The sequence below is a fragment of the Vipera berus genome (genome assembly GCF_964194415.1).
Source record: "Vipera berus genome assembly, chromosome: 13".
In the NCBI taxonomy this organism is placed as follows: domain Eukaryota; kingdom Metazoa; phylum Chordata; class Lepidosauria; order Squamata; family Viperidae; genus Vipera; species Vipera berus.
The window spans coordinates 7,547,900-7,573,189 of NC_138216.1; the positions used below are offsets into that span (position 1 = coordinate 7,547,900).

General features: G+C 45.1%; 2 protein-coding genes and 1 long non-coding RNA gene across 7 annotated transcripts in view; 1 reads left to right on the forward strand and 2 right to left on the reverse strand.

Annotated features, from left to right (window-relative positions):
* On the reverse strand, positions 1 to 14,650 carry IGFALS (insulin like growth factor binding protein acid labile subunit). Its single transcript, XM_081338193.1, has 2 exons — positions 14,576 to 14,650; positions 1 to 2,441 (listed from the first exon to the last, which is right to left on the reverse strand). The coding sequence occupies exon 2, from the start codon at positions 2,416 to 2,418 to the stop codon at positions 643 to 645; it is 1,776 nt and encodes a 591-aa protein (XP_081194319.1). The 5' UTR covers positions 2,419 to 2,441; positions 14,576 to 14,650; the 3' UTR covers positions 1 to 642.
* On the forward strand, positions 8,354 to 10,761 carry LOC308674046. Its single transcript, XR_014027786.1, has 3 exons — positions 8,354 to 8,384; positions 10,072 to 10,159; positions 10,730 to 10,761. It is a non-coding gene; the product is annotated as an uncharacterized lncRNA (long non-coding RNA).
* LOC308674045 (uncharacterized protein) overlaps positions 10,876 to 25,290 on the reverse strand; it is a 22,642-nt gene continuing 8,227 nt past the window's right edge. For 2 of the 5 annotated variants that reach the window (XM_081338205.1, XM_081338204.1), the window contains 7 exons: positions 24,695 to 24,812; positions 22,577 to 22,685; positions 20,878 to 20,998; positions 19,561 to 19,650; positions 18,386 to 18,472; positions 16,181 to 16,291; positions 14,232 to 14,654 (listed from right to left, as the gene is read on the reverse strand). In XM_081338205.1, coding sequence (XP_081194331.1) covers positions 14,587 to 14,654; positions 16,181 to 16,291; positions 18,386 to 18,472; positions 19,561 to 19,650; positions 20,878 to 20,998; positions 22,577 to 22,685; positions 24,695 to 24,747 — 639 coding nt within the window. In that variant the 5' untranslated portion in view covers positions 24,748 to 24,812 and the 3' untranslated portion in view covers positions 14,232 to 14,586. Of the gene's footprint in view, positions 10,938 to 14,231; positions 14,655 to 16,180; positions 16,292 to 18,385; positions 18,473 to 19,560; positions 19,651 to 20,877; positions 20,999 to 22,576; positions 22,686 to 24,694; positions 24,813 to 25,290 lie in introns of those variants that run through there. The other 3 variants (XM_081338203.1, XM_081338202.1, XM_081338206.1) reach the window with 3 other exon arrangements.

Here is a 25,290-nt window from a genome sequence, read left to right on the forward strand (position 1 = left end):
CCGTTATGGAGCCTATCGAATTATTGCAGAACCCGGTTTGAAAAAAAAACTTGTTTCCAAGTGATAAGTTGGCATTATGAGAAAACAGGGCAGCACCCATATTCCCCACCCAACTCCAGAGGCAGTAGAAAATCCAAAAAAAAACTTTATAAAGTGGGGAGGAGGAAAAGGAAATATTAACCAACTTACTGGAATATCCTAAAGTCTTAAATACATTTAAGGAAGTTGCAAATGATACCACTTCTGTGATTCAGAACATTACTTGATATTAATTATTTTCCTTAAATTAGTTTTCCTAAACGTTAAGGTCATTCTCCATTAAATCCAAGTTGAGGGGGGGGGACTGAATGAATGAAGTCTACGCAGATTTTGTGGAAGCAGTATACAAAGTTTGTCACCTGGATTGTTTTAACTACCCGGTCTGACCTACAACTCTAGAAACGCCTGGTCGTGCTTTTGAGACCAGCCAAGGACACTTGGCAGCAGACCTTTGTGATTGACTTGAATATAGTTGAATAAAGACATTCAAGTTCTGCTCGATTCCTGACAGCTTCGTAAGTCCAAACCCGACGGAAGACTTGAGTTTGTACTGTCCTTTAGAAAAGAGAAAGTTCCTTGCAAAGCGAGAAGGCGACCAAACGCTTAACAATCAACAAAATGATCTTCCTGAATATCTCGTAGATCGAGTCCTACCACTTCCGCGGGGCTAAGGCAAGTGATGTTGTTGTAGGTGTATTCAAGTGTTTCTTCCGTGACGGATTGTGTGTACCGCAGAACCACACTGGGTTGCTGCAGAGCAAAGTCCCGAAGATCCTTCAGCGAGCAATTACACTCCCATTTGTTCCCTTCTAGCCAAAGCTGGGCCAGCGTAGGTGAAGGCCCCAGCCAGTCCACCGAGAAGGTTTTCAGAGAGTTGTTCCTGATGTTCAGATAGGTCAGTTTGGAGAAAGGCGCCAAGATGCCACTGTCCAAAGTCTCCAGGAAGTTGTTGGAGAGATCGAGCCAGGAGAGACGCAACAATGGGACGAAGGCTTCAGGAGAGAGATCTGCCAGCTGGTTGAAGGACAGGAGGAGATACTCGAGGTTCCTTAGGCCTGCAAACTGATTTGGGGAGAGACGTCTCAGCCGGTTGTGCTTGAGATCCAGGTCAAGCAGCTCGTGCAAATCACTCAAGCTGTGGTCTTCAATTACGGAGATGGCGTTGAATCGCAAAAAGAGCCTTCGCAGACTGGAGAGATCGGAAAACATCTGCGGTCTGATCCTGGTGAGGCAGCAGTTTTCCAGATGGAGGCTGTGGAGATGGCTGAGGCCCTTGAACGTGAAATCGGGAAAAGTTGCAAGGCAATTCCCTGATAGGTTCATCACGGCCACATTGGAGAGTCCGAGAAACGCCCCAGGCCTGATCTCCTGAATCTGGTTGTCATTTAGAGTAAGAACTTCCAGTTGAGCCAATTTATCAAAGCTCTTTTCGAGCAAGGTGCGAATCTTGTTGTTCCCTAGCTGCAATTCTTCCAGGAACTGCAGGTCTTTAAAAGTCCGGGGACTCAAGCTAGTGATGGAGTTGCTGGAGAGACGCAAGACGTGGAGGCTCGAAAGACCCAGGAATGTGTCTTCAAAAAGTGTAGCAAGGCGGTTGTGGGAGAGATCTAACCATCTCAAAGATTTCATGCCCCAAAAGGCCCTGGGAGCGATGGCGTTGATTTGGTTCTGGTTCAGGTAAAGTTTCAGCAGCTTCTGAAGCTTTGTGAAGATGTTACCTTTGATGCCTTTGAGGGAATTCCAACTCAGATCCAGTTCCCGCAACTCGCTGAGACTGTAGAACAATTGGTGTTGGAGATAGTGGAGCTTGTTTCCAGCCAGGACCATCTCCCTTAAATTGGGTAGGTCGTGAAACACTTTGTCTGGCAGGACCACCAAGGAATTCCACCCTAGATTTAAATACCAGAGGTTGGAAAGTCCAGCAAATACGCCTTCTTCAATCTTGCTGAACTGGTTGTTGTTGAGACGTAAGGAAGCCAGATTCTGAAGGTGGAGGAAGATATTGGGTGCCAGTGACTTCAGCCGATTACGTTCCAGGAGCAAAGAGTACAGTCCTTCCAAACCATGGAAGGCATGTTGTTCAATCCCTGACAACTGACTGCCTTGAAAGTTCAGAAATTCCAGGTTGGAAAGATTCCTGAAAGCAAGAGCTGGCAAGGTTGTGAAATTGTTCCCATCCAGCCACAACATCCTTGTGCTTCGGGGCACATCTTCGGGCAAGGCGGTAAGGTTCCGCGCACTGCAGTAGACACTCAGATCATCGTTGCAGTCGTCAAAGCTACAAGCGCATAGGGTGGGGCACTTCTGACCTTCAGGGCTGGTGCATTCTTTGAGCATTCTTGCTTCAGGATGCAGAAACGTCATCACCAAGGCCCCCATCAGGGTCAACGCGGATGCGGCTCCTGCTGGGTGGATAAATTAAAAGGAAAAAATAAATAAGAAAGCTGTCAAACTTGGCAGAAGCAAGCAGCAGATGTAGAGAACAGTGTGAAGAATTTTTAGCAAATCTCAAGAACGGGGTTGTCGTTGGGAGGCAAATATCAGGTCAATATCGTGAGGGCCACATCTCAAAAAGAGCCCATGGCTTCTTGGGAGGAATCCCAAGCCTTGGCCTTCCCTGCCGCTGCTGTGCTTGCCGTCTCCAACTTCACAACTCAGAAAAAGAGAAGAAAGAACCACCTCTTTGGTCTGTCCTCTCTTGTTGTGAATAGGGTAGCCAAGGAGAAGATAACGGAGACGAGGAAGCACATAAAATAAATAAAACTGAACCAGCTTCTTTACTGGCTGATAAAAAACGTAACTGCTATTAAGGTCTGTCTGAAAAACCATGTATTGGTGATTTTAACTCGGTTTTAAATGCATTTGCATCCATTGCATCCATTATTTCACTGATGAGTCCTTCCAATTTTTTTGGCTTTCCCCCCCCCCCAGCAGTGGTTTGCCCTCACCTCTTTCTTCCCAGGGCAAAGAAAGAGGGTCTAACTCAGGGGTCTTCAAACTTGGCCCTTTTATGTCTTGTGGACTTCAACTCCCAGAATTCCTCAGCCAGCCAATTCTGGGAGTTGAAGTCCACAAGTCAAGGGGTCTTCAAACTTGGCCCTTTTATGTCTTGTGGACTTCAACTCCCAGAATTCCTCAGCCAGGCACGCTGGTCTGGCCCAAGTTTACCCAGCTGACATTGTGCCTAAGGAAGGGCTACTAGGAGTCATGGTCTCCCACCTTAAAGTGCCTTAACCACTACACCAAACTGGTTCTCCGTAAAAATAATAATAATAATAATGCTGTCATGTTTTCTAAGTACCTTCAGTGGGTACAGGAGGACACTCAAATCACTGCAACCTTCTGTGCCAAATCTACCTTGACCTTAAACTATCCTTAAACTATGCATTCGGGTTAAAAGTCTCTCTCCGCCCTTGTTGCACTGATAACTTTCAGATAAATCACAAGGGTGTAGTAACACACTCCTCACGTGAAAACCCTTGCGTGTGCAGATGAGCGAGAAGAGGCGGGATTTAATTCCAGAGAATATAACTAGTATTTTAATACCAACGCAGGTCAATATGGCACGAGGACGTAAGAAGCATATGGTTTGGTTGGAGTTGTGTTGCTTGCCTTCCCGTTTTTCTTTTGGTCCCTTCTTTTTCCTTCGTGAAATTGAGCAAAACCGAACAGCTTCGTCAGCCTGCATCATATTTCTGCTCTCAATTCCTCTTCAATTTCTTCTTTTCCGACCTGATGCTCCTGCCCGTTGCTACTAAAACTTTAAGCAGTTTGCAGTCTTTTAAAACCACCACAGGGCAAAGGGGGGGACACACTGGCAAGATCTCCGCAGGGTTTGCACTTTTCCCTACAACGCTGATCTTTGCAACTGGCAACAACACACAGGACCCTTCGCAAACGAATCCCCACTCCAAAAAGAGCCGCACAAATTCTCTGCTGCAGCCAAAACCGTGGAATGCTTTACCTTACGACACCCCCGTAGGGAGGAAAAAAAGGAAAACTGTAGGGACAAACAGGCAAATCCTGCAAAATCTTTTCCTTTTTCTGGTGCAGAGTTGGTGGGACTGGCCATGCTGAAGTAAAACCAAAACGCTGAATGACATTTTTAGGGGGGGGGGGAGAAACAAAAAAAACCACAACGTTCCTCCCTACCTTTGCTCATTCTGCTGCTCTCTGGCCGAAGTGTGAGAAGTCAACGGTCTTGCAAGCAACCTCAGGTAATGCTGTCCTCTCTGTTTCCACCCCTGATACAAATAGAGCAGTGCAGCTCCTACCACCCTGTGCCTTTGTCCAGCTATCTGCTTTTAACCCATCATTTACTGGCACGGAGCACTGAATGCCTTCCAGGAGAGGAACCTGGGCGATGCTCCCCTCCTGGGAAGAAGTCACTCTCTCTGGAGTTGCTTTGGCACAGGGGTCTTCCCAAGCCACCTGGTTGGCCACTGTAAAAATATTTTTTTAAAAATGTAGACCTTTGAATGAATCCAGCTTCATCATAGCTCTGGCCTGCCGGAGCAGGGAAAGTAGAATTTTCAGGTTGATCTTTAGAATGCAAGGTCAAAGGGGATGGAGAGCTGGGTGGCGGTGGGGGGGGGAAAGATGTCTAGAAAGAGGTTAGAGGTGGCTTCTGGGTTTCTCAAAGAGGCATCCGAATGGGGCACAAGGTGGGGGCCGAAGGCTGGAATGGCTGTTGGCCTCATGCTGCTGGCTTCTCATGACCGTGAGCCGTGGTGGCGAATCCCACACAGATATAGCAGTCTCCAAGAATCAACCCTACGGCAACCGCCTCGTATTAATTCTCCCGGGGATGAAGGGACGAGCAGATGGAAGATATGGGTCCTCCTTCAAAGTTTCTTGGAGGGGAAGGGCCGTAACCCTCCCCTTTGGTTTAACCCCCCACCTTTTCAGATAGGTTTTGCAAAAGAGGCGAAAGCACAGGAAGCGGCCGTTGGCCAAGGTGGCAACTTTTAAGAAGCCTCATTTGAATGCGTCAATAACACGATAAACTGGGGGACAGATGCCGGCGCGTATTGTACTGCTTAGTTACTTTTGCTAAAATGAAATGAAAAAATCGGGGGAGAAAAAAAACCTTTTTACTTTTGGAGCAGCTCTTTACAGCCTTTGCTTGCCTGTCCACCATCTTGGCTCCTACCGCTTAGTTACACCCTACCCTGCTAGCTGGAGTGACTATGACATGGATGGGAAGGCCAAAAGCGGACTGCAGTTCCCATCGCTCCTTGCTACTGGATACATGCTGGTTAGGACTTCGACCTGGGTCTTCTGGTGAAATGAATCACTCCATATAAACCAGGTACACATCCTGGCTTAAACCTCTGGGGAAGGAACAGAACTCAATTGCCATTTCTGAGCAGGACTAATACAAGTCCTTAACTGAACTTTTGGTAGCCCTTTTGTAAGAAAAAAAGATTCCCACGTTCTTTTCCCTGCTAATAGGGCAGGGTAGGCAACCTTGGCTCTTTTATGACTCGTGGACTTCAACTCCCAGAATTCCTGAGCCGGCATGGCTCAGCTTGGAAACCTCTCCCTTTCGCCTCAGCAGGGCTGGCTCAGGAATTATGGGCGTTGAAGTCCACAAGTCATAAGGCAGCCTAGGCTAGGGGTAGGTAACCTTGGCTATTTTGATTCGTGGACTTCAACGCCCAGAATTCCTGAGCCAGCCACGCTGAGGGGAAAGGGAGAGGTTTCCAAGCTGAGCCAGGCTGGCTCAGGAATTCTGGGCGTTGAAGTCCACAAGTCATGAGTGGGCCATAGTTCCCCCATGCTGGCTCAGGAATTCTGGGAGTTGAAGTCCACGAGTCATAAAAGAGCCAAGGTTACCTACCCCTGGCCTAGGCTGCCTTATGAGTTGTGGACTTCAACTCCCAGAATTCCTGAGCCAGCACGGCTCAGCTTGGAAACCTCTCCCTTTCCCCTCAGCATGGCTGGCTCAGGAATTCTGGGAGTCGAAGTCCACGAGTCATAAAAGAGCCGACGTGGCCTACCCCTGTAATAGGGCATAGATGGTGGCTTTCCATTTTTAGCGCTAGCCAGAACATCAACCCCTCAGCCAGCTTCTTAAGGTTACAGCGGTCCCATTAGGATGAGGATGATAAAAAGTGGGCAGACACACTAGGTGTCCTGCTCGGCTGCATACACAACCAACAACTATCAAGGTGTTGTTCAAATTCTAGGTGCCCATCCAGCTGCTAAAACAAACCACAGAGCGGGTTCCTGTGGTTCGTTTGACCGTGGAAGAGTCAGGCAGAATGATCTGTTTGCCCGAGGAGCCCAAAACTCAACCCACCATTCTTAAGTGGCTTACTGGGATATGCAAACGTGGGCCGTGATCTAACTTGATACAAGGCAGCTTCTCTGAGAGGCAAAGACCTCACAAGAAACTATTAATCCAGATATTAGTACTGATCAAAAGGAACATTCAAGGACTTGAAGCTCCATGGAGAGGCCTCCTCTATCTCTGGCTTGGCTTCCCTTGGCTATACTTAATATGGCAGAGGCAGGAATGCAGTGTGTGTGTGTGTGTGTGTGTGTGTGTGTGTGTGTGTTGGGGGCACGTCCGAGGGTTCAAAGTATGTATGGCTGCTTAAGAAAGGAACACGGTCTTGTTGAAAGGGTGCAGGATCGCACCTCGTTAATGAAACACTACCAGTTCCTGTATTTGCTTTGACAAGAGTTTTCAAACATTGAAAAGCTCTTTTGAGGGAAGGTGGCATGCACGGATCCGTAAGAGCATGAAGTTTTAGGACCAAAGGAAGACCAAGAGAGGGGAAAAAAAGAGAATAGAGATACATCTTTTAATTCTACATGCCTTCCACATTTTGTCCTTGCCGCCATTCCACATTTCTTCTCTATTTCATTTACATTTCCCCCCACCCCTCCTTCTCTTGTCTATTTTAACATTCTATTCTTGGAAATTATAGACCAAAAGGGCAAAATGAGAAAGACACACACATACAATCTCACAGGCACTAAGTACATATTGACACAGTGCTCAGAAACAAAGAGAGAGAGAGAGACAGACAGAGGAGGGGGGGAAAAAACCCTGAGTCAGCAGGGACTTCCAGCCAAGAAAGATAAAACCTGAAGTTTCATTCGGCACTTCATTTCTATAGACACTTATAGGATTATCCGGGGTTATCGTTTTTAAAAGAAAAAGATGTGCCAAGACAGCAGCTTTTATAAGGAATAAACAGCCTTCTCCGTGCACTAAATTTATTTTATTTTTTTAAAAATTTATATGTTACCTATCTCACTCTGAAAAACAACTCTTAGGCAATGGAAGTACTTCCTGGTTGCTTTTTGATTTTAGCCATCAACAAAATCTCCGTGTTCGGCGGGAGAAGAAGACCAGAGGCCCTACAGACAAAAGAAATAAACTACTCGGGGGATAAAGTCAGGGAATGGAGTGGTGATAAGGCAAGCCAGGTTGCATTCAGCTTTTTTGCAGAAACTGTCGCGGTGGTTGCGCTTTCTGGCATGGGATGCAGCATCGAACTTTCAAACGCCTGGTTTACAATGATAATTTCCAAAGTTTCACAAAGCCTTGGGGAAAAAAAGCATGTTCTTGAGATCACCTCCTCCAGGTACAAATCTACCCACCTCATATGTTGTAGGCATAGAGAATGCAGGCATGCTGTGAGTTCCCATCTTCATCCACACCCATGCCCATCTGGACACAGCTGGATGTGAAACAGGTAAGGGACTGGAATCCAGCTTTTTTTATGGAAAGCTATGGGTCTGTTCTCCCAGAATAGCTTAGCTTGCTGAAACCATCACAAAGGGCCCCATCCATGATAATATCCAGGAGAGTGATTCAAACATTACTGAGGATGGAAGCGTTTCCTAATTTAGAGTGATCTTTTCCCCAATACGTGCTGAATTAGGAATGTTAGGTTACTAGGTTATTTACTGGTGTATTGATTTAATTAGGTTTGTATTTATTGTTGGTCTTCGATTATGCAAGCGGATCAAAGCAGTATGAATGAGGTAGCATAGAAGGTCCAATAATAAGACAGAGGAACCATTATCTGTGCTTTTAATTTAAGTTCTGTATCATGGACATTGGTAGGGTGGGTTTATGGGAGAGCAAGTCACGTCAAGCACCGTGATGTCTTCCCACAAAGACACGGATTGCAGACTGAATGCATTTGCATCATGGTTTTTGTGATGTCATTGGGGTGTCTCGCATGGATGATGTTCCTTTGCTGGTCAGCTTGAGTTTCCTTCTGTGTCTTTTCTGATTGGTTTCAGATTTTGTGGCCTTGTATTTGAGGGCATTATTTTTGCACGCCCTACACAGAGGGCTGCCTCTGGAGTGATATAAGCAGGTAATGAATATAATTAGGAGCAATTAGACAACCCAAGAAAATCTGAAAGGAAATGGAAGAATTATGCAATCACTACCATTTGCATCTGTAAGAGATGACCAGGAGATGAGAATAGGAAAAGGACTTATTAAAGCAGCCAGATGCAGGAAAAGGACTTATTAAAGCAGCCAGATGTGTTAGGCATCAGTTCCAATAACATGAGCAATGGCTATGCTTATGGAGAATTGAAATCCAAGTTGGATTAAAGTTCCTTAATAGCTGACCCTCAAGGTCAACAGTTATTCCTGTTATTAAAAAAAAACCAACTAAGGTAGTCCTTACTTAATGACCCCAATTGAGACCTGCAACTTTACTACTAGGTCGGAAATCACATGACCGTAACTGTGCTTTCCAGCTAGAAAGAGACAAAGACTATTCAGTTTCCCATCTTCAATTTCTGCTTGCCTCCTGGCCACTTCCCTATCCTTTGGAATGCGTGAGTGCCTGCTTACTGTTTTGTATCCATCAAAAGCAATGGGATGCATTGGCAGCCTGAGGCTGGGAGCTGGAATGAAACGCTATGCAAACAGCTTAACTCTCCTGAAATCCCTTTCTCTCCAATCTCTCCGCTCTGCAGGAGAGGGGGAGAGAAAAGGCGAGTAATTTCTATAGGCAAATCTCTCCTTTGACTGACCCTTCTCCCACACACATACTGTTCTGAACCAGCCAACTACCGGCCTTGTAATAAGGCAAACCCCTGTTCAAGCAGTAGAGACTGGAGAGCGTCTGAGGCTGCAAAGCGTCTGCCAAGTTTAATTCACAAGCAAAACAACAGAACAAGAAACCAAAAGCACAGGAACTTGAATCCTCAAGCGGAAGGGTTGCTTTCAGCAACCAGCCCCTCCCCAAACACTCCTTTTATTTAGAGTTCAGGGCGTGGTCTCCCTGTGCCTCCTCCCGAGGAGACCCGCAGCCTTTTTCTGCTTAGTCCTGCTCGACTGCCTCCTGCGTCGGGCGTCCTTGAACAGGGCCAGCTGTGGGTCATCATCCTCCGCACTATCGGGCTCACGCAGCTGAGAAGAGGGCCCCGGCTGAGGGCTCTGCCAAGCCTGCAAGCCATCATCAGCCGGTTCGTCTTCCACACCCTCCTCCTCCCCCTCATCTGAGTCATCCGATACATCTGAGCCGGCTGCCGGGCCCACCGGCTGGCCCTGAGTCACAACACATACCCAGAGAGCAGAGGTTGCAGGGAAAGAGATTTCAAGAGAATATCATAAGCTGTGTAGCATGTTATTCTTTTCAGCACCATTGAAACTGTCTCTGAGCATGTGGTCAGTAAGTGAGGAATACTTCTATGCTGTTTACAGTGGCTAGGAAACAATCTGGAAATAGCTATGGGGGCAAAGGTGATTTCTGCATAGATTCTTAATTCATCCATCTTATAGGAAGCAAGTACGCACCATTTCACATTCCACATGTGTGTGTGTGTGTGTGTCTGGAAAATAACTGATTTTTTATTTTATTTTTTTTAAAATAGAAATATAGACAACTTTTTACCATGAAATCTCTCTGTAAGAATCTAATGTGGAGCGATCACAATAGTTTTGTAGAAGCTCCGTTATTTTTCTGCAGTTTGTAAATGGTTGAACCTCAACTGCCTTCTCCTCCCAAGGCTGGTTCGCTGATGCTGAAACTCTTCCCCATTCAGAAGGCAGCAGGCAGTCAAAATCCAATCAACCTGAGTTAACCCAAAGATGATAGATGGAACTGTCCTAAATAATGCTTCATAGCAATACGTAAGTTGATTTCTAGTGTCATGTTCTCAAAATGCGCCACCCTAGTTTTTCAATTGCGGTCACGTCCAATTCATTCAAATGTTCTGCTCCAGGGAATGTCTTTTTAAATATTAAATTGAGGTATAGAACAAATACAATTTTGATCCTTGGCTCAAAAAGATTTCTGCCTTAAACTCGGGAGAACTTCTGCTAGCCATTTTTTTTTAATTTTAACTCCATTTATATCCCGCCCTTCTCCGAAGACTCAGGGCAGCTTACAAGCTTAGCAGTAGCCTTCATTCTATGTATATGCCTGCTTATTAGGGCTTTCACACACACCCCAAGCAGCATTATTACAAAGTCAGCTTATTGCCCCCAACAATCTGGGTCCTCATTTTACCTACCTCGGAAGGATGGAAGGCTGAGTCAACCTTGAGCCTGGTGGGACTCGAACCTGCACTAATTGCAGGCAGCTGGTGTTACTTAAGGAGGCATTAGCCCACTGCTCCACCAAGGCTCTTATCCATAAGACAGAACTTGATGTACCAACCAGGTGAGTCAAACTGGAACAGCTTCCTCATTTGCTAACAGGCTGGATTTCAAACCCAAGAGGAACAATATAATTAAGCACAATGAATTCCATTCCTGATTATGATGTCTTGAATCTTCTGTATGATTAGAAGGAAGGGTACCAAAAATGACTAGCGGAAGGAGAAAACATCCTACACTTCTTGGTAAGTGGTTATTAATTTTCATTTTAATAGACCATTAGCATAAATTATCCCTGTTTCCACAGGATCTGTAAAAGAAGAAAAACAAAACAGTGGCACATAAGTAGCAATAGAATAAAATATTCTATATCGTAAGGACTGTAGCAGTGGAGTATTAGCTAAAATAATATTAATAGGATGGTTGAAACATCCACCAATGGCTTATGGAAGCTCCGTAGCATCATTGAGCCAACAAACCTGTTCTACTTCAGCGGAAAGACCCTGTGATGACTCTAGAAGATATTTTATATCGCTAATGAAGAAATGACTATGTTAGAAATAGGAAGTAGATGTTGATAATGGTTAATGGTGAAGGAATTGTAGTAGAGATGTTGATACTTTTATTAATAAGCAAGTATCAATATAAAAGGGACGCGGTGGCTCAGCGGGTTAGGACGCTGAGCTTGTCGATCAGGTCGGCAGTTTGGTGGGTCGAATCCCGAGTGCCACGTAACAGAGGGAGCGCCTGTTACTCGTCCCAGCTTCTGCCAACCTAGCAGTTCGAAAGCACGTAAAAATGCAAGTAGAAAAATAGGGACCACTACGGTGGGAAGGTAACAGCGTTCTATGCGCCTTTGGCGTCTAGTCATGCCAGCCACATGACCACGGAGACATCCTCGGACAAGCGCTGGCTCTTCGGCTTTGAAACGGAGATGAGCACTGGCCCCTAGAGTTGGAAACGACTAGCACGCATGTGCGGGGGAACCTTTACCTTTACTTATCAATACCAAAAGCAAACCTGAATCTAACAGGCTTTAAATGTGTAATGAATGAATCTATGTGTGTGTTTATGTATGATAGCAAAATAAAAATAAAAATAAAATAAAATAATAAAATAAAGGGAGGAATTCTGAGAATTATAATTCAGCAACATTTTGAGAGTCGTGGGTTTGCCTCCCCCCTCTTCTCTTCAAAACTTCCAATAAATCCTTTGGTTTTTCCAGGGAACTGAATGCCAATCATTTTCAACTCAACAGTTTTGGAATGTAAAGTTGCAATGTCCGTCAAACATCCATCTATTTACTCTAGAACAATCACCCATCCAACGGGTACAGTGCCAAGTCTCTCCTTTGCTAGAGCAGTTTTATTTGCCTATTGAGCAGCCAAAACCTAGGCAGAGGCCTTCAGAATGCTTGATGTCGATGGGACTTATTCTTTACTATTATTTATGTGTTAGGCTTGTGCATTACACTTCTTTCCATGAGCACGCTTGGGTTTGCACGGGATATTGGAACACTGCTATCATGTCCCCCGTTCTTCTCTTCATTAAACTAGACATACCCAATTCCCAAATGACATTCAGGGGTAGAGAGTACTTCTTTCCTTCGCTTTTGTCTTACTGGAAAGTTGGGGGTCACCCACCACTCATTTCATTATATCAAAGGAGGGTGACTATAGAAGGTGAATCTCAAACCACAACAGTGGGGCAGGAGATGGTTAGTTGTAACCTTAAACAGCCATGAGATTCTTCTCCACTTAGCTGTGCCTTGCAAACTCTTTGACACAACTCATCAAAGTAGGGGCAATTTCATGACTGTCCCCAGTTAGTCATTGGAGGAAAAAAAAAGGAGGGTCATAAAGATCCAAAAAGGCAAGTTTCTCCATTATTGAACTCACGCTCAAAATATATCATAATAGATCACAAAAAACACCTTCCAAACATTACTTTATCACGCCTCCTAATGAGCCATAAGAGACCAGACAAGACTCAAAGAAGTGAATTATCTATTTTCCAGAACTGAGGTCCCTGGAGTTGTTAAGTATCATTGCCAGAACCACTAACAAGGTTCTACGACTAGGTTAGTAGCTGACCTCCGTGTTTCGTTCAAGTGGTAGTTTAAGAAAAACCAAAGGTTACAAAACTATGACTACGTTCATGTAGTAGGGCCTTAAGCAAGCAGCATTTCCTCCTGTTGGCGAGACTGGATGAGTAGACTTGCGGAAATGCCTCCTGCTGTTTGCTGATCATGACCCCTGACACTAGACTACTCCTCCCCTTAAGCCCCAGAAACTATAGTTTGCTATTAGCTTCTCATTCCTGGTTTGTTTGAAAAAGACTCTTGATTTGGATGTGATGGCCATAAACCAGAGGAGGAGCTTTGGTGGTTTGCGTCGTCACTCACAGTGGAAAGAGGAGCCGAGAGCCAAGCCAAGACATTGGCCAATGGACTGCAATGAACAACTTGATTACAATTAGGACAGCATTCTTAGCATCCTGGTGGAAGGCAACCTGAGGGGTCCTCGGTGCTCTCTGAGCTTGGTGGCTCTCATGCCGACGTTTCATTATCCAAAGTAGGTAACGTCATCAGTGCCAGAAGGGAGAGGGGTTTGCGGAGAGGAGGAAGGCGAGAAGGAGAAGGAAGTGGAGGAGCACCATGGGATCCTTGGTGCTCTCTTCAGCTTGGTTGTTTTTCTTGCTGGCATTTCACGACCCAGACTTGGTAACATCAGCAGCACTGGTGACATTACCTAGTTTGGGTGGTGAAACGTCTGCAAGAAAACCACCAAGCTCAGAGAGCACCAAGGAGCCTTCATTTCAATCCCAAAGCTCCAAATATTCTCTCCTTTATTGAAGGCAACCTTCCAACACGGTCAGTATATTTTTTAGAGACATGATCTCCGGAAGTAACGAAACCCAGATAGGTTTGTCCTGAGACACTCCCTCGTGGCATGGAGTTGTAGGGAGTGCGTCATCACATTTCACCTCGGGCTGCAATCAGCTTCTGCTGGTGCCCAAAGGGGGTGGCTTTCCATTATAGTGTCTTCTAGGAATTCGTTTGTAGGGACAGGGTGCGTTGCTCAATCAGATTAGATAACCATGGTCCAATGTAAAATTGACATTGGCGAGAAAAGAAGTCAACCTTTTGTTGAAAAACAGGCACCCTTGTGACTACCCGACTTTCTGGGCAGGGATGGGGCGGGGATGAAAAGCCAGCTATCCAAACAAACATGGGTTCATGATCAAGGCAAGCATTCAATTTACACTTCGAATAACCTCATGTGAATACTTTTAGCAATTCCAAATCCCGGCAGAGCTCATTTTAAAATCCTGCCGAGCTTCTCCCAACCAAAGAAGTGGACAGGAAAGTAGACCTAGATTGCTTCCACAGGCAGTCCTTGAGTTAAAACTGTTCATTTAGCGACCGTTCCATGTCACAACGGCACTTTAAAAGGTGACTTGTAACCGTTTTTTCACACGTACGACATACCCAGGGTCAGGTGATCTAAGTTCAGGTGGCAACCGGTTCACATTTACGGCGGCTGCAGTATCCCCCGGGGTGTGTGTGTGTGTGTGTGTGTGTGTGTCACGCGATCCCCTTTTGTGAACTTCTGACCAGCAAAGTCAACGGGGAAAGCGGCTTCAATTAACCACCGTGTTACTAGCTGAACCACTGCAGCGGTTCACTTAGCAACCGTGGCAAGAAAAATGGTAAAAATGGGGCAATGCTAACTTAACCACCACCCGGCTTAGCAGCAGAAATGTTGGGCTGTACATCAAGGACCACCTGTATTGTTACGAATCGTACTGAGCCGGCAAGCATTTCTAATAAGAGCTATCTTAACGGTTGAGATCCAGCCCGACCAGGAAAATCGGAAAAATTAAAAAAAAAAAAAATAAAAAGTACAAACCGGCCCTCGTTCTTACAGAAAAGGAACGTGTAGGCACCTGTAACGTGTTTAGTCCAGCCTGTTTGCCGGATTCTGAACCATGTGTCCTCTGCAATGGCAACAGGTTTCCTGGTTCTCTATGAAGTGGGGGGGGAAAAAGAGAGAAAATTAATACCGGTTTCTGGTGTTTTGTTTTTTTTTAAAAAAAAAAACATCAAGCATTTTTCATTCCCTCCTTTGGTTTATACCCTGCTGTAACTAATGCAGGCAGCATGAGCCACAGACGCATTGTAAAGGGGCAAACTAGATCTGACTTTAAGGACGTGCGTTGAACGAGTACATTCCTGAACACGCAAAAGTGGGTGATCTAGAAGCGCTTGTCACGATTTGGTCCTTCCTCTCTCTCCTTTTCTTTGAAACGCTGGCTTTTTTCCTACTATTTTTTTGGTGATGGCTGCAGCCCAGATATCTTTGGCGGCTAGCCTTCTGGAAGCCACCATCTATCATCATCTGTTTATCCTGCATTTGGGGGCAAGGGGGGGGGAATAAACGCAAAGCAGCGACGATATTTAGTACTCCTGACATCTGTTTTCCAAACAACGACGCTGCAAGATTGTTTGGGGGTGAGAGAGAGAGTGACTGGCCCAAAGTCATCCAGCTGGCTTGTCTAAGGCAGGGCTACAATCCGTGGTGTCCCGTTTTTTTAGCCTGGTGCCTTTAAGCATGACACCCAACGGGTTCTCCAACAGGAGCTTGCCCTTACTTTCTTCTTCCTAGGCTGAGAGAGACGGAGACACTGGCCCAAAGTCACCCAGCTGGCTTTTATACCTAAGGCAGGCCTAGAAGTCACAGTCACCTGGTTTCTAGGCCAGCAGCTTACTCCAAAGTGGAATTTATTTATTTATTTTATTGGATTTGTATACCGCCCTATTCCCGTAGGACTCAGGGCGGTTTACAGGGCAGTTAAAACCATGAATACAAAAAATTAAAAACAATTAAAACAATTAAATTAAATTCAAGCCCCAAAATCTAAAACCCAGTTAAATTAACAACCCCTCAGCCTGGGCCAGACAGCTCGAAGAGCCAAGTTTTCAGGTCCCGGCGAAATGAGCGGAGGTCGGGGGCAGTCCTAAGTTCCGTGGGAAGTTGGTTCCATAGGGCCGGCGTGCCCACAGAGAACGCTCTTCCCCTGGGAATAACCCGCCGGCATTCATTAACCGGCGGTACCCTGAGAAGGCCCTCCCTGTGGGGGCGCACAGGACGATGGGAAGATGATGCCGGCAGCAGGTGTTCCCTTAGTCCGGACCCAAGCCATTTAGGGCTTTATAGGTCATTACCAGCACCTTGAATCTCACCCGGAGGGCAACCGAAAGCCAATGCAGCTCACGGAGAAGAGGTGTTACATGGGAGTATCGGGAAGCTCCCATCAAAACTCGCGCGGCTGGAATAAATGCTACTCCAGCCATTACTCCAAACTGGCTCTCATTAATGTTAGGGTTGTCCCTCAATCTGTTCCAAATCAGTAATGAAGCACAAGCCATGAACTTGCAGAGCAACCTGTCCAGGTTTTTGGGTTACCTCTAAACGCTTAGTCAAAATCCCCTTTCTTATGACTGGACCGATTGGCCTCCAATGTGACGGGTAATCTGCCTTGCTGATTTACCTGTCTCTCTGCTTCTTCCTGGAGATTCTGCTTCCACTTCAGAATAGGGTGGGGGGAGCTCTGGGGGACCAGGGTAAGGGGGAGGCCACAGTGGTAACATGTTGAGAGAACCTGTGGGGTTAAAAAAAATCATCGTATCAATAGAACAGAGTAGAGTAGAGTAGAGTAGAGTGGAATAGAATAGAACAGAACAGAATAATAGAATAGGAATAGGAATAGGAATAGAATAGAATGTAGAGTAAGAATGGAGAATGGAATGGAATGGAATAGAATAGAATAGCTTTATTATCAGTTTAAAGGTACACTAATCAGCATACATTAAAATGAAATTTCATTGCATTCAGCTCTCAAAGGGTAACCCTCTGATATACACTACATAACCATGACAAAGGGTTATGCATATACCCACCCAACACACACACACACACACATATCTGTAGACTATCTGTAGAACAGCGACTTAACTGGCTAGGGCAGTGTCTCCTTTAAACCTTTCTAGCCTGGAGCCTTCCAGATGTTGAGGATACAACTTACAAAATAAGAACCCTGCAAGCTTTAGTATCAGGCCTTTGAGATCTGCACAGACCCCACATGGGTTTCTCACTGAACTGTCACTCTCCCCCAGCGGCAGACCGAAGTGGCTATTGACTTAGCCTCTTAAGCCCGGTCTCAGATGCCTCAGATGGCAGATAACCGGCCTATCTCCATATCTTTCTCAGCCAGCTGCCCTTAGGACTGGGGACAACTCTGTCCTTCAGCAAGAGGGAGTGGGAGTGGAGAGTCAGTCTGTGTGGTGTGAAATGGAGGGAGGTGCTCTCTATTTCCTCCCTCCCTCCCAGGAATTCAGATGTCCCCGCCGCCACCTCTGCACGGAGAAAAAAGAACCACGCTCCTTAGACATGAGACTGACTGGGTTAGGGTCCCTGCACCTAAAAAGAAATGCTTCTTGTTGAGAACTGATTTCTTTTTTTGCAAAGACAAGCTGACTGTCATGGTTCTGACAGATGGAACTCTTTCAAAGAACTTCGAGGCGTTGTTTACCTTAAAGAATCTTTATTTGAGTAGCACAGTGATATGGCCCAAGGGCTAATCAATAATCAATAAAGACTTATTATTACTGAGTAGCATAGCCTCGGCACTAAGACAATCAAAGCCAAAAATTTGAATTCCCCTCCCCTGAGCACATAGTATCAAAGCACAATTCCCTCCTCCAGTGAACAGTCATAAATCACATTCCCCCAATTAGTTTGAAGCGTGGGCTTCCCCTCCAGCTCTCCAGCCCAGTTCTTATCATTTCTTATTTCAATAACCTTGGTTCTCACACTAGGTTCAGTGTTATTATGTCTAGCTAGATTCTCATGCACATTCCTCTCCCCAACATCATCTAACTCTAAAAGCAAAAAGAAGAAAATGGCTGCCTCTCCATCTGTTGTCAATGCAAAAACATCTGATGTTAGCAGCCTTGACACTGACATCAGTAGAAAGCTTTCAGGAGCCATAGCTTGGCGGGAGGGACACAGACTTTGCATGCAAGGGAATCCCTTCTTGCATAGATAGGTAAGGGTGAAAAAAAAGACATCAGCCAGAAATCTTGGAGAATCACCCCTGGTCTAGGTAGCCTTCAACTTACGGCCACAATTCAGCCACAAATTTCCATCGCTAAGTAAGGCAGTTGCTAACTGAGTCGTCTCCCCCTTGTTACGACCTTCTTGCTACAATTGTTCAGTGAATCCCCGAAGTTGCTAAGTGAATTATGCAGTTGTTAAGCAAATCCAACCCCCCCCCCCAGGGTTGACTTTGCTTGTCGGAAAGCAGCTGGGAAGGTGACAAAGGGTGATCCCATGACCCCGGGACAGTGCAACTGTCGTAAGTACATGCCAGTTGCCAAACGCCCAAGCTTGGATCACGCGACCATCGGGATGCTGCAGCGGCTGTTAAGTGGGAAAACTGGTCATCGGTTGCTTTTTTTTCCCAGTGCTGCTGTAACTTTGCAAAGTTACAAATGGCCGTAAGTCAAGGACTGCCTGTAATTTCAACCCAGACTGGGCAAAACAGAAGAAAACCCACTTTGTATGTTCCTTTAACTGGGATAAGGAGGCTAAGCTTTTCTGCGGTCAGGGAAAAGGCTGGCTTCGTTAAGCGTTTCTGGGAGAAAGAACAAACAAGTAGCATTTGGGAACACAAATAACGCCCGCCGGTACTCACGGGTTGTCTGCGGTGCCGCAGGGTGGGCGTAGGTATAGATGGAGGCGGTGGGGTATTCTTGGAGATTGGTAGCCTCTTTCAAAATATCTGTTGTGTTGAGAAAAAAGGTAAAGGTTGCGTATCAATGAGATTCAATGCATACGCCAGGGGCCCTCAAACTTGACCACTTTAAGACTGGTGGACTTCAAGTCCCAGAATTCCCCAGTCAACAGAATTCAACAAGGGTGGGACTTGGATCATTTATGGCAACGTAATAACTCTAGACTGATAACGCACTTAACTCCCCCCCCTTCAGCTCTGTCTGCTTTTCTCCTACACAATGGCTGGGTTTTATCCAACATGATCCAAACTGTTGAACCTCATGGATATACAAACCTAGTTCGCAAGGTGGAAAGGTAGGCCACAGAAGCCAAGAATGGGATGAGAGATGGAGAAGACCTCTGACATCATCTACATCAGGGGTCTTCAAACTTGGCCTTTTATGACTGGTGGACTTCAACTCCCAGAATTCTCTAGAGCAGGGGTAGGCAACCTTGGCTCTTTTGTGACTTGTGGACTTTAACTCCCAGAGTTCCTGAGCCAGCATGGCTCAGCTTGGAAACCTCTCCTTTTCCCCTCAGCACAGCTGGCTCAAGAATTCTGGGAGTCGAAGTCCACAAGTCATAAAAGGGCCAAGTTTGAAGACCCCTGACCTATCACTTCATCTGCCCCACTTTTATCCTATCTTCTTCCAAAGGAATAACATCAATATAGATATGGTGAGGAGCACGCTCTCTGTTCACCACATCATCTGGCAAATGTCACGGCTTTATGAACATTTGAACCAGACTTTCCTGAATCCTAGTCTAACATGCTGTCACAGGGGCATTAATTAATTGTGGCACTATTGCACTCTCTTTTTGGTGGCTTTGTGGGAACCTTCCATAACCTCGTCCTTTCCAGTTTTGTCGGACTGTATCTCCCCCGTGGCCATCAGGTTGGAGAAAGCTGGATGGATAATAACTCGTAAGCTAGAGATGCTCTCTGTAGAAATGTAAAATAAATAAATAAATAAATAAAAGAAACCTGCTGCCTATTTGTGCGTTTTTAATCAGGTGACCCCTTGCTTTCTTGCCGGAGAGAGCAAAATAGAAAGAATAAATCTTAAGATAACTGTTCCAAGGAAAACAGCTTACCTGAATCTACTAGATCTCTGATCATGTTTAGGCAATCAGAAGCTCCATACTGGAAAGTGAACTTGAAAACCAGAAGTCCCTGGGTGGAAGCTGAGAAGAAAAGTCTATGCTGAGATCTTAAATTCAAAGATGAGGCATCACTACAGAAGACCTAATCTAGGTCTCTTCCTTTCCTGTCTGCCTCCCTCTCCTGCAAAGCTATGAAAGCTACACGTGGATCTTTCCAGATGTGTTTAAAGAGGCAGTGATGAGAATTGTACAGGCAGTCCTCGACTCACAACAATTGGAACCAGATTTTCCATTGCTGACTAAGACAGTTGTTTAAGTGACTTGCGGCCAATTTTACCATTTCCTGCCACGGTTGTTAAGCGAATCACTGCAGCTGTTAAATGAATCACGCAAGGATTAAGCGAATTTGGCTTCTCCCATTAACTTGGCTTACCGGAAAGCCAGCTGGGAAGGTTACAAATAGTGATCCAGGGGTGGGGAACCTTGGCTCTTTTATGACTTGTGGACTTCAATTCCCAGAATTCCTGAGCCAGCTGACATAAACCCAGGATGTTACAATGCACACCAGTTGCCAAACACCTGGATTTTGATCATGTGACCATAGGGATGTTGCAATGGTCGTAATTTGGAGGACTGACTTTTTTCGGTGCTGTCGTAACGACGGCTGGTCGCTAAACGAATGGTTGCAAATGGAGGACTACCGGTATTCCAAGTTTTCAAGGTCAAGTTCGAGTAAGACTGAGCTAGAGGAAGCCTTATTTTGTTTCAGTCTAACCCAGCCAAGCTGCCAGGCTGAGAACGGTGAGTTGACAAAATACAATTAAAGAAAAAAGGAAATCAAAAGATTGGCAAAACTACTGATCTATATCAAATATATTTATTTACCTCTCTATGGATATTTTGGCTAGATAACGCGGACTTGCACAGGTGTGGGGTCTTAAAAGTCTCTCTCTCCCAACCTTTTCCCAAATAGCCAGCCTGCAGTGTGAACATGTCTGCCTCCTGATTTTGGAGAGCTCCTGCACAAAATGTTGCGTTCCTAAAAAAACTTTAGGATGTCCCCAAGTTTGCTATTACTTTCCTCTGCTTGACTCATTCATTCTGGCTACCAAGGGACTGGGGCAAATAAAGGGAATTGTCATCACAGTGAGCTAGGACATTATTTTTCTTTCCCAATGGGGTATATTTTTCTGTCCCAATCCCTGACCATTTCCACTGACTGGCTGGCTTGGATCAGAGATCCTCCAGAGAGAACTAGACATTTAGCTGAAAAGACAGATAAGCAGATAAACCAATTATGAAACCTACTCAGAGTTCCTTGGATGTGTTGAGGTTTGGAGTCGGGCTCTTCCTCCAGAAAGCAATCTCCCAACAGCTGCAGAGGAAAACGAATGATGGTCGATCCCTTATCTTTATGCTGGAATATTATCTAGGAAAGCAATTAAGATACAGATTCAGCTATCCTTTATTGTCATTTTTCCCCCCCTGTGGGCACAATGGCACGCATTAAAAATGAAATTTGGTTGCTTGCTCTCAAGTGTACACATACATAACACACATTTAAAACATACTATATACAACGTATGTATAGACCTACACCCTTGCATGTAAGTAACATATAAATATTAATCACTGCCCATCTTGAGAAATCAGGATAATTTCACGAGAGTTAGTCTGGGGTTACAAACGTACTCATTCCAAAGTGTACCTTAAGGAAAGTACAGGTAGATTTTGACCTTCCCAGCAGGCTTCTGATAAGCAAAGTCAACGGGGGAAGCCAGATTTGCTTAATGACTGCCTAATTCACTTAACAACTACCTTGCTTAGTAATGGGCTCAACGGTGGTTGTAAGTTGAGGGCTACATGTAAAATACGTCTAATGTCCTTTTCAATACAAAGTGGGCTGCTTACAAGTTAACAACAACAACAACAACAACAGAATTGGAAGGGACCTTGGAGGTCTTCTAGTCCAAGCCCCTACTCAGGTAGAAAACCCTATGCCATTTCAGATAGTTGATGGAGGAAATCACTAACCTATAAGGAGACTTATTCAAATGCTCTCTCAAGACTAATAATGGTCCTGGTCAAATTCACCCACCAGAAATGAAAGATGGACTATCATGTTTCTTATCAAAGAGAAGCTGCTGCCTTCTTCGGCCATCTTAATAATAATAATAAAGTTGGAAGGGACCTTAGAGGTCATCCAGTCCAACCCCCTGCTCAGGCAGGAAACCCTATACCATTTCAGACAAATGGCTGTCCAGTCTCTTCTTAAAAACGTCCAGTGTTGGAGCATTCACAGCTTCTGGAGGCAGGTGGTTCCCCTGGTTAGTTGTTCTAACTGTCAGGAAGTTTCTCCTTAGTTCTAGGTTGCTTCTCTCCTTGGTTAGTTTCCATCCGTTGCTTCTTGTCCTGCCTTCAGGGGCTTTGGAGAACAGCTTGACTCCCTCTTCTTTGGGGCAGCCCCTCAGACATTAGAACACTGCTACCATGTCACCCCATCATCCTTCTCTTCATTAAAATAAAGGTAAAGGTAAAGATTCCCCCGCACATGTGTGCTAGTCGTTTCCGACTCTAGGGGCCGGTGCTCATCTCCGTTTCAAAGCCGAAGAGCCAGCGCTTGTCCGAGGACGTCTCCGTGGTCACGTGGCCGGCATGACTAGATGCCAAAGGCGCACGGAACACTGTTACCTTCCCACCGTAGTGGTCCCTATTTTTCTACTTGCATTTTTACGTGCTTTCGAACTGCTAGGTGGGCAGAAGCTGGGACGAGTAACAGGCGCTCACTCTGTTACGTGGCACTCGGGATTTGACCCGCCAAACTGCCGATCTTCTGATTGACAAGCTCAGCGTCCTAACCCACTGAGCCACTGCATCCCTTAGCCATGAAGAGAGTTGTGGCCACCCAACTCTGTTTTGATCAAAATAAAAGTTGGTTGCTTGCTGGGAAAAAAAACACCAGCAACTGTTCCTTATATGTTTTAGCCTCTGGGCCAAGAGCTCTTACTTTGTATTGAGTGAGGTACAGCATCCCCTTCTTGGCTCCTCGGAGTTCTTCTGGAATATCTGGTTCTCCTTCCAGAAATAATACCACTTCACTATAGTGAGCGAGGACCCTGGAAATACAACAGATGGAGCAGAGGATTATAAGGCACCTCAAGGGGAGAGAGGCAGGCTTCATAGGAAGGACAAGTCAGGCTAGATCATTCTACTGCAGTGTTCCCCAACCTGGACCATTTGCAGAGATGTGGGCTCTCTAGGGCAGGGGTAGGCAACCTTGGCTCTTTGATGACTCATGGACTTCAACTCCCAGAATTCCTGAGCCAGCTATGCTGAGGGGAAAGGGAGAGGTTTCCAAGCTGAGCCAGGCTGGCTCAGGAACTCTGGGAGTTGAAGTCCACGAGTCACAAAAGAGCCAAGGTTGCCTACCCCTGCTCTAGAGAATTCTGGGAGTTGAAGTCCATGTCTCTTCAAGCTGTCCAGATTGAGACAGACTGTTTTCTGTTGTCCTGGTGCCACCAACACCTGCCCCTTGGTGGCAACCACATGCCTCGACTTGTCCAAATGATATGTTAGGCCACCGATACAGAAAATTGCAAGACATTTCTTCTCCCGTTAAGTGTTGTCTTAAAGAGGACACCCAGTGTTCTTTGTTCTTTTGATGTTGTTGCTTGAGATAGGAACACAGTTAGTTTTGCCAAACCACGCACACAAGATTTTTCTGGCTATGCGTCAGCTTTCAGTGCTGTGGAGGGGCCTTGAAACCTTCCCTGTGTAATTAATTGAAGATATTTTAATTGCTCATTTCTGGATTTGAGAGGTTTCTACCCTCCTGACTGCCCTTTTCTCATTGTCTGTCAGCCTTCTGAGCTGCACCAGGCAAGGTAGCCAACTCTAAGGAAGACTGAAACTCTGCTTTATTGAGATAAGATTACAGAAAGGAAAGTTTGTGTTTTTCCTCAACTTCTCTCTTCTATCCCAGTAAGGAGTCGCCATGAGTGAGTTTGTAATATGATCTCCTTTTCTGGGACTTAAGCAGTGGTGGGATTCAGCCAGTTTGCACCACTTCGGCAGAAACGATAGCTAATTTTTTTGGGTTGCCCCAGGCCCAGAATGGACTTCTGGAAGCGGCATCCACGCAAGAGAACCGGTTGTTCCCCTATTTGAATCCCACCACTGGACTTAAGCAATGCTACTGCCTTGCTTTTTCAGTAACAAACTTGGGAATATTTCTTTCAAAGCAATCTTCATGGCTCTCTAGATTGTTTTTCTAGCTCAGGGGTAAACAGTGGGGCCTTTGGTGCTCTCCGAGTTTAATTGTTTTGTTTTTTTTGAGCATTGATAACGTTACCTAGTTGGGTAATGCAACTTCTGCAATGAAACAACCAAACTCAAAGAGCACCAAGGAACTTCACAAGGCATACAACTCAGTTCCAATCTTAAGTCCAACAAGCAAGCATGCACACTTATTTATTTTAAAAGCTACTCTCCTCTGTTCGGTCCGGTTCCACTTTTTTTATGCTATTCGTATATCCATTATTCAAAATGCAGCTCAAGTATTTATCTTGTCCCACTGTCTGTGCTTTTCCTTCTAGCATAATAACCAGTTTAAATATTTTATTCTGATTTATGTTTAGCTCCTAACATTGACTTGATTCATATAACTAACTGGGATAAAATCTATAAACCTCGCTTACTATTTCTTAGAACAGTATAGTGTGCATAATGTAAATTGTTCATTATCACCACCCTTAATGTTTACACCTGCTTGACATTCTAAATATTTTCTAAGTATTTTTTTAAACAGCGTTGGAATATATATTAAAAACGGTATCTCACTCCTTTGTTGTGCTCCACAAAATATTCGTTTTTCCTAATGCATAAACAATTGCCATTTGCTTCCCCTTTAATAATACTGAATCTCTCTCCTAGCTAATATTATGGTTTCTAGCTTTTAGTTTTCAACCAATTTTAATACAGCCTAATCTCACATTAAATATTGGAAATCAAATCCTGAGCAATTCTAGATATTTCCACATTTGAACTAAATCAACAGGTTTTCCCCACTCCCCGGTAACTACAGTCTTTAACCCCTGTAATTTTGGATATATTTAATTTAATTTACCTTTCCTCAGAATTGTTGGCTGACCTAGAGAATTGATATCGCGTCACCTCCATCGTGAGAGAGAAGTCCCTTTTCTTTCTTTCTCCGATACTCAAACTCTCCCTTCAGATGAGGAGCACTGGAAACAAAGAGAAATATCAGGATTATGTAAGTATCTCTGTGATGTCAGCAGGTGAGGTAACAGCCCTGACTTTCAGTTGAAATTGGGGCTATTATATATCCATTTCTTTCTCCATCCTTTTTTTTTTGCCCCTCAGGAGCTGCTTCCATGGAGCTAGATCAGGGGTAGGCCACCTTGGCTCTTTGATGACTGGTGGACTTCAACTCCCAGAATTCCTGAGCCAGCCATGCTGAGGGGAAAAGGAGAGGTTTCCAAGCTGAGCCAGGCTAGCTCAGGAATTCTGGGAGCTGAAGTCCACGAGTCATCAAAGAGCCAAGGTTGCCTTACCCCGTGGCTAGATTTATACTAGGTTCCCATTCCCCTTTTCTGCCAATACAAAGTTTTCTTAGAACTATTAGGAAATTCATTTTTTAAAACATATGACCATCTTCTTTGTTCCATCATTTGCTTACAGGAGTTGTATGCACGGTCGGTC

What these genes read in the sequence shown, in the direction of transcription:
- IGFALS (XM_081338193.1), bottom strand. Translation starts at nt 2,418, where the DNA reads ATGGGGGCCTTGGTGATGACGTTTCTGCATCCTGAAGCAAGAATGCTC.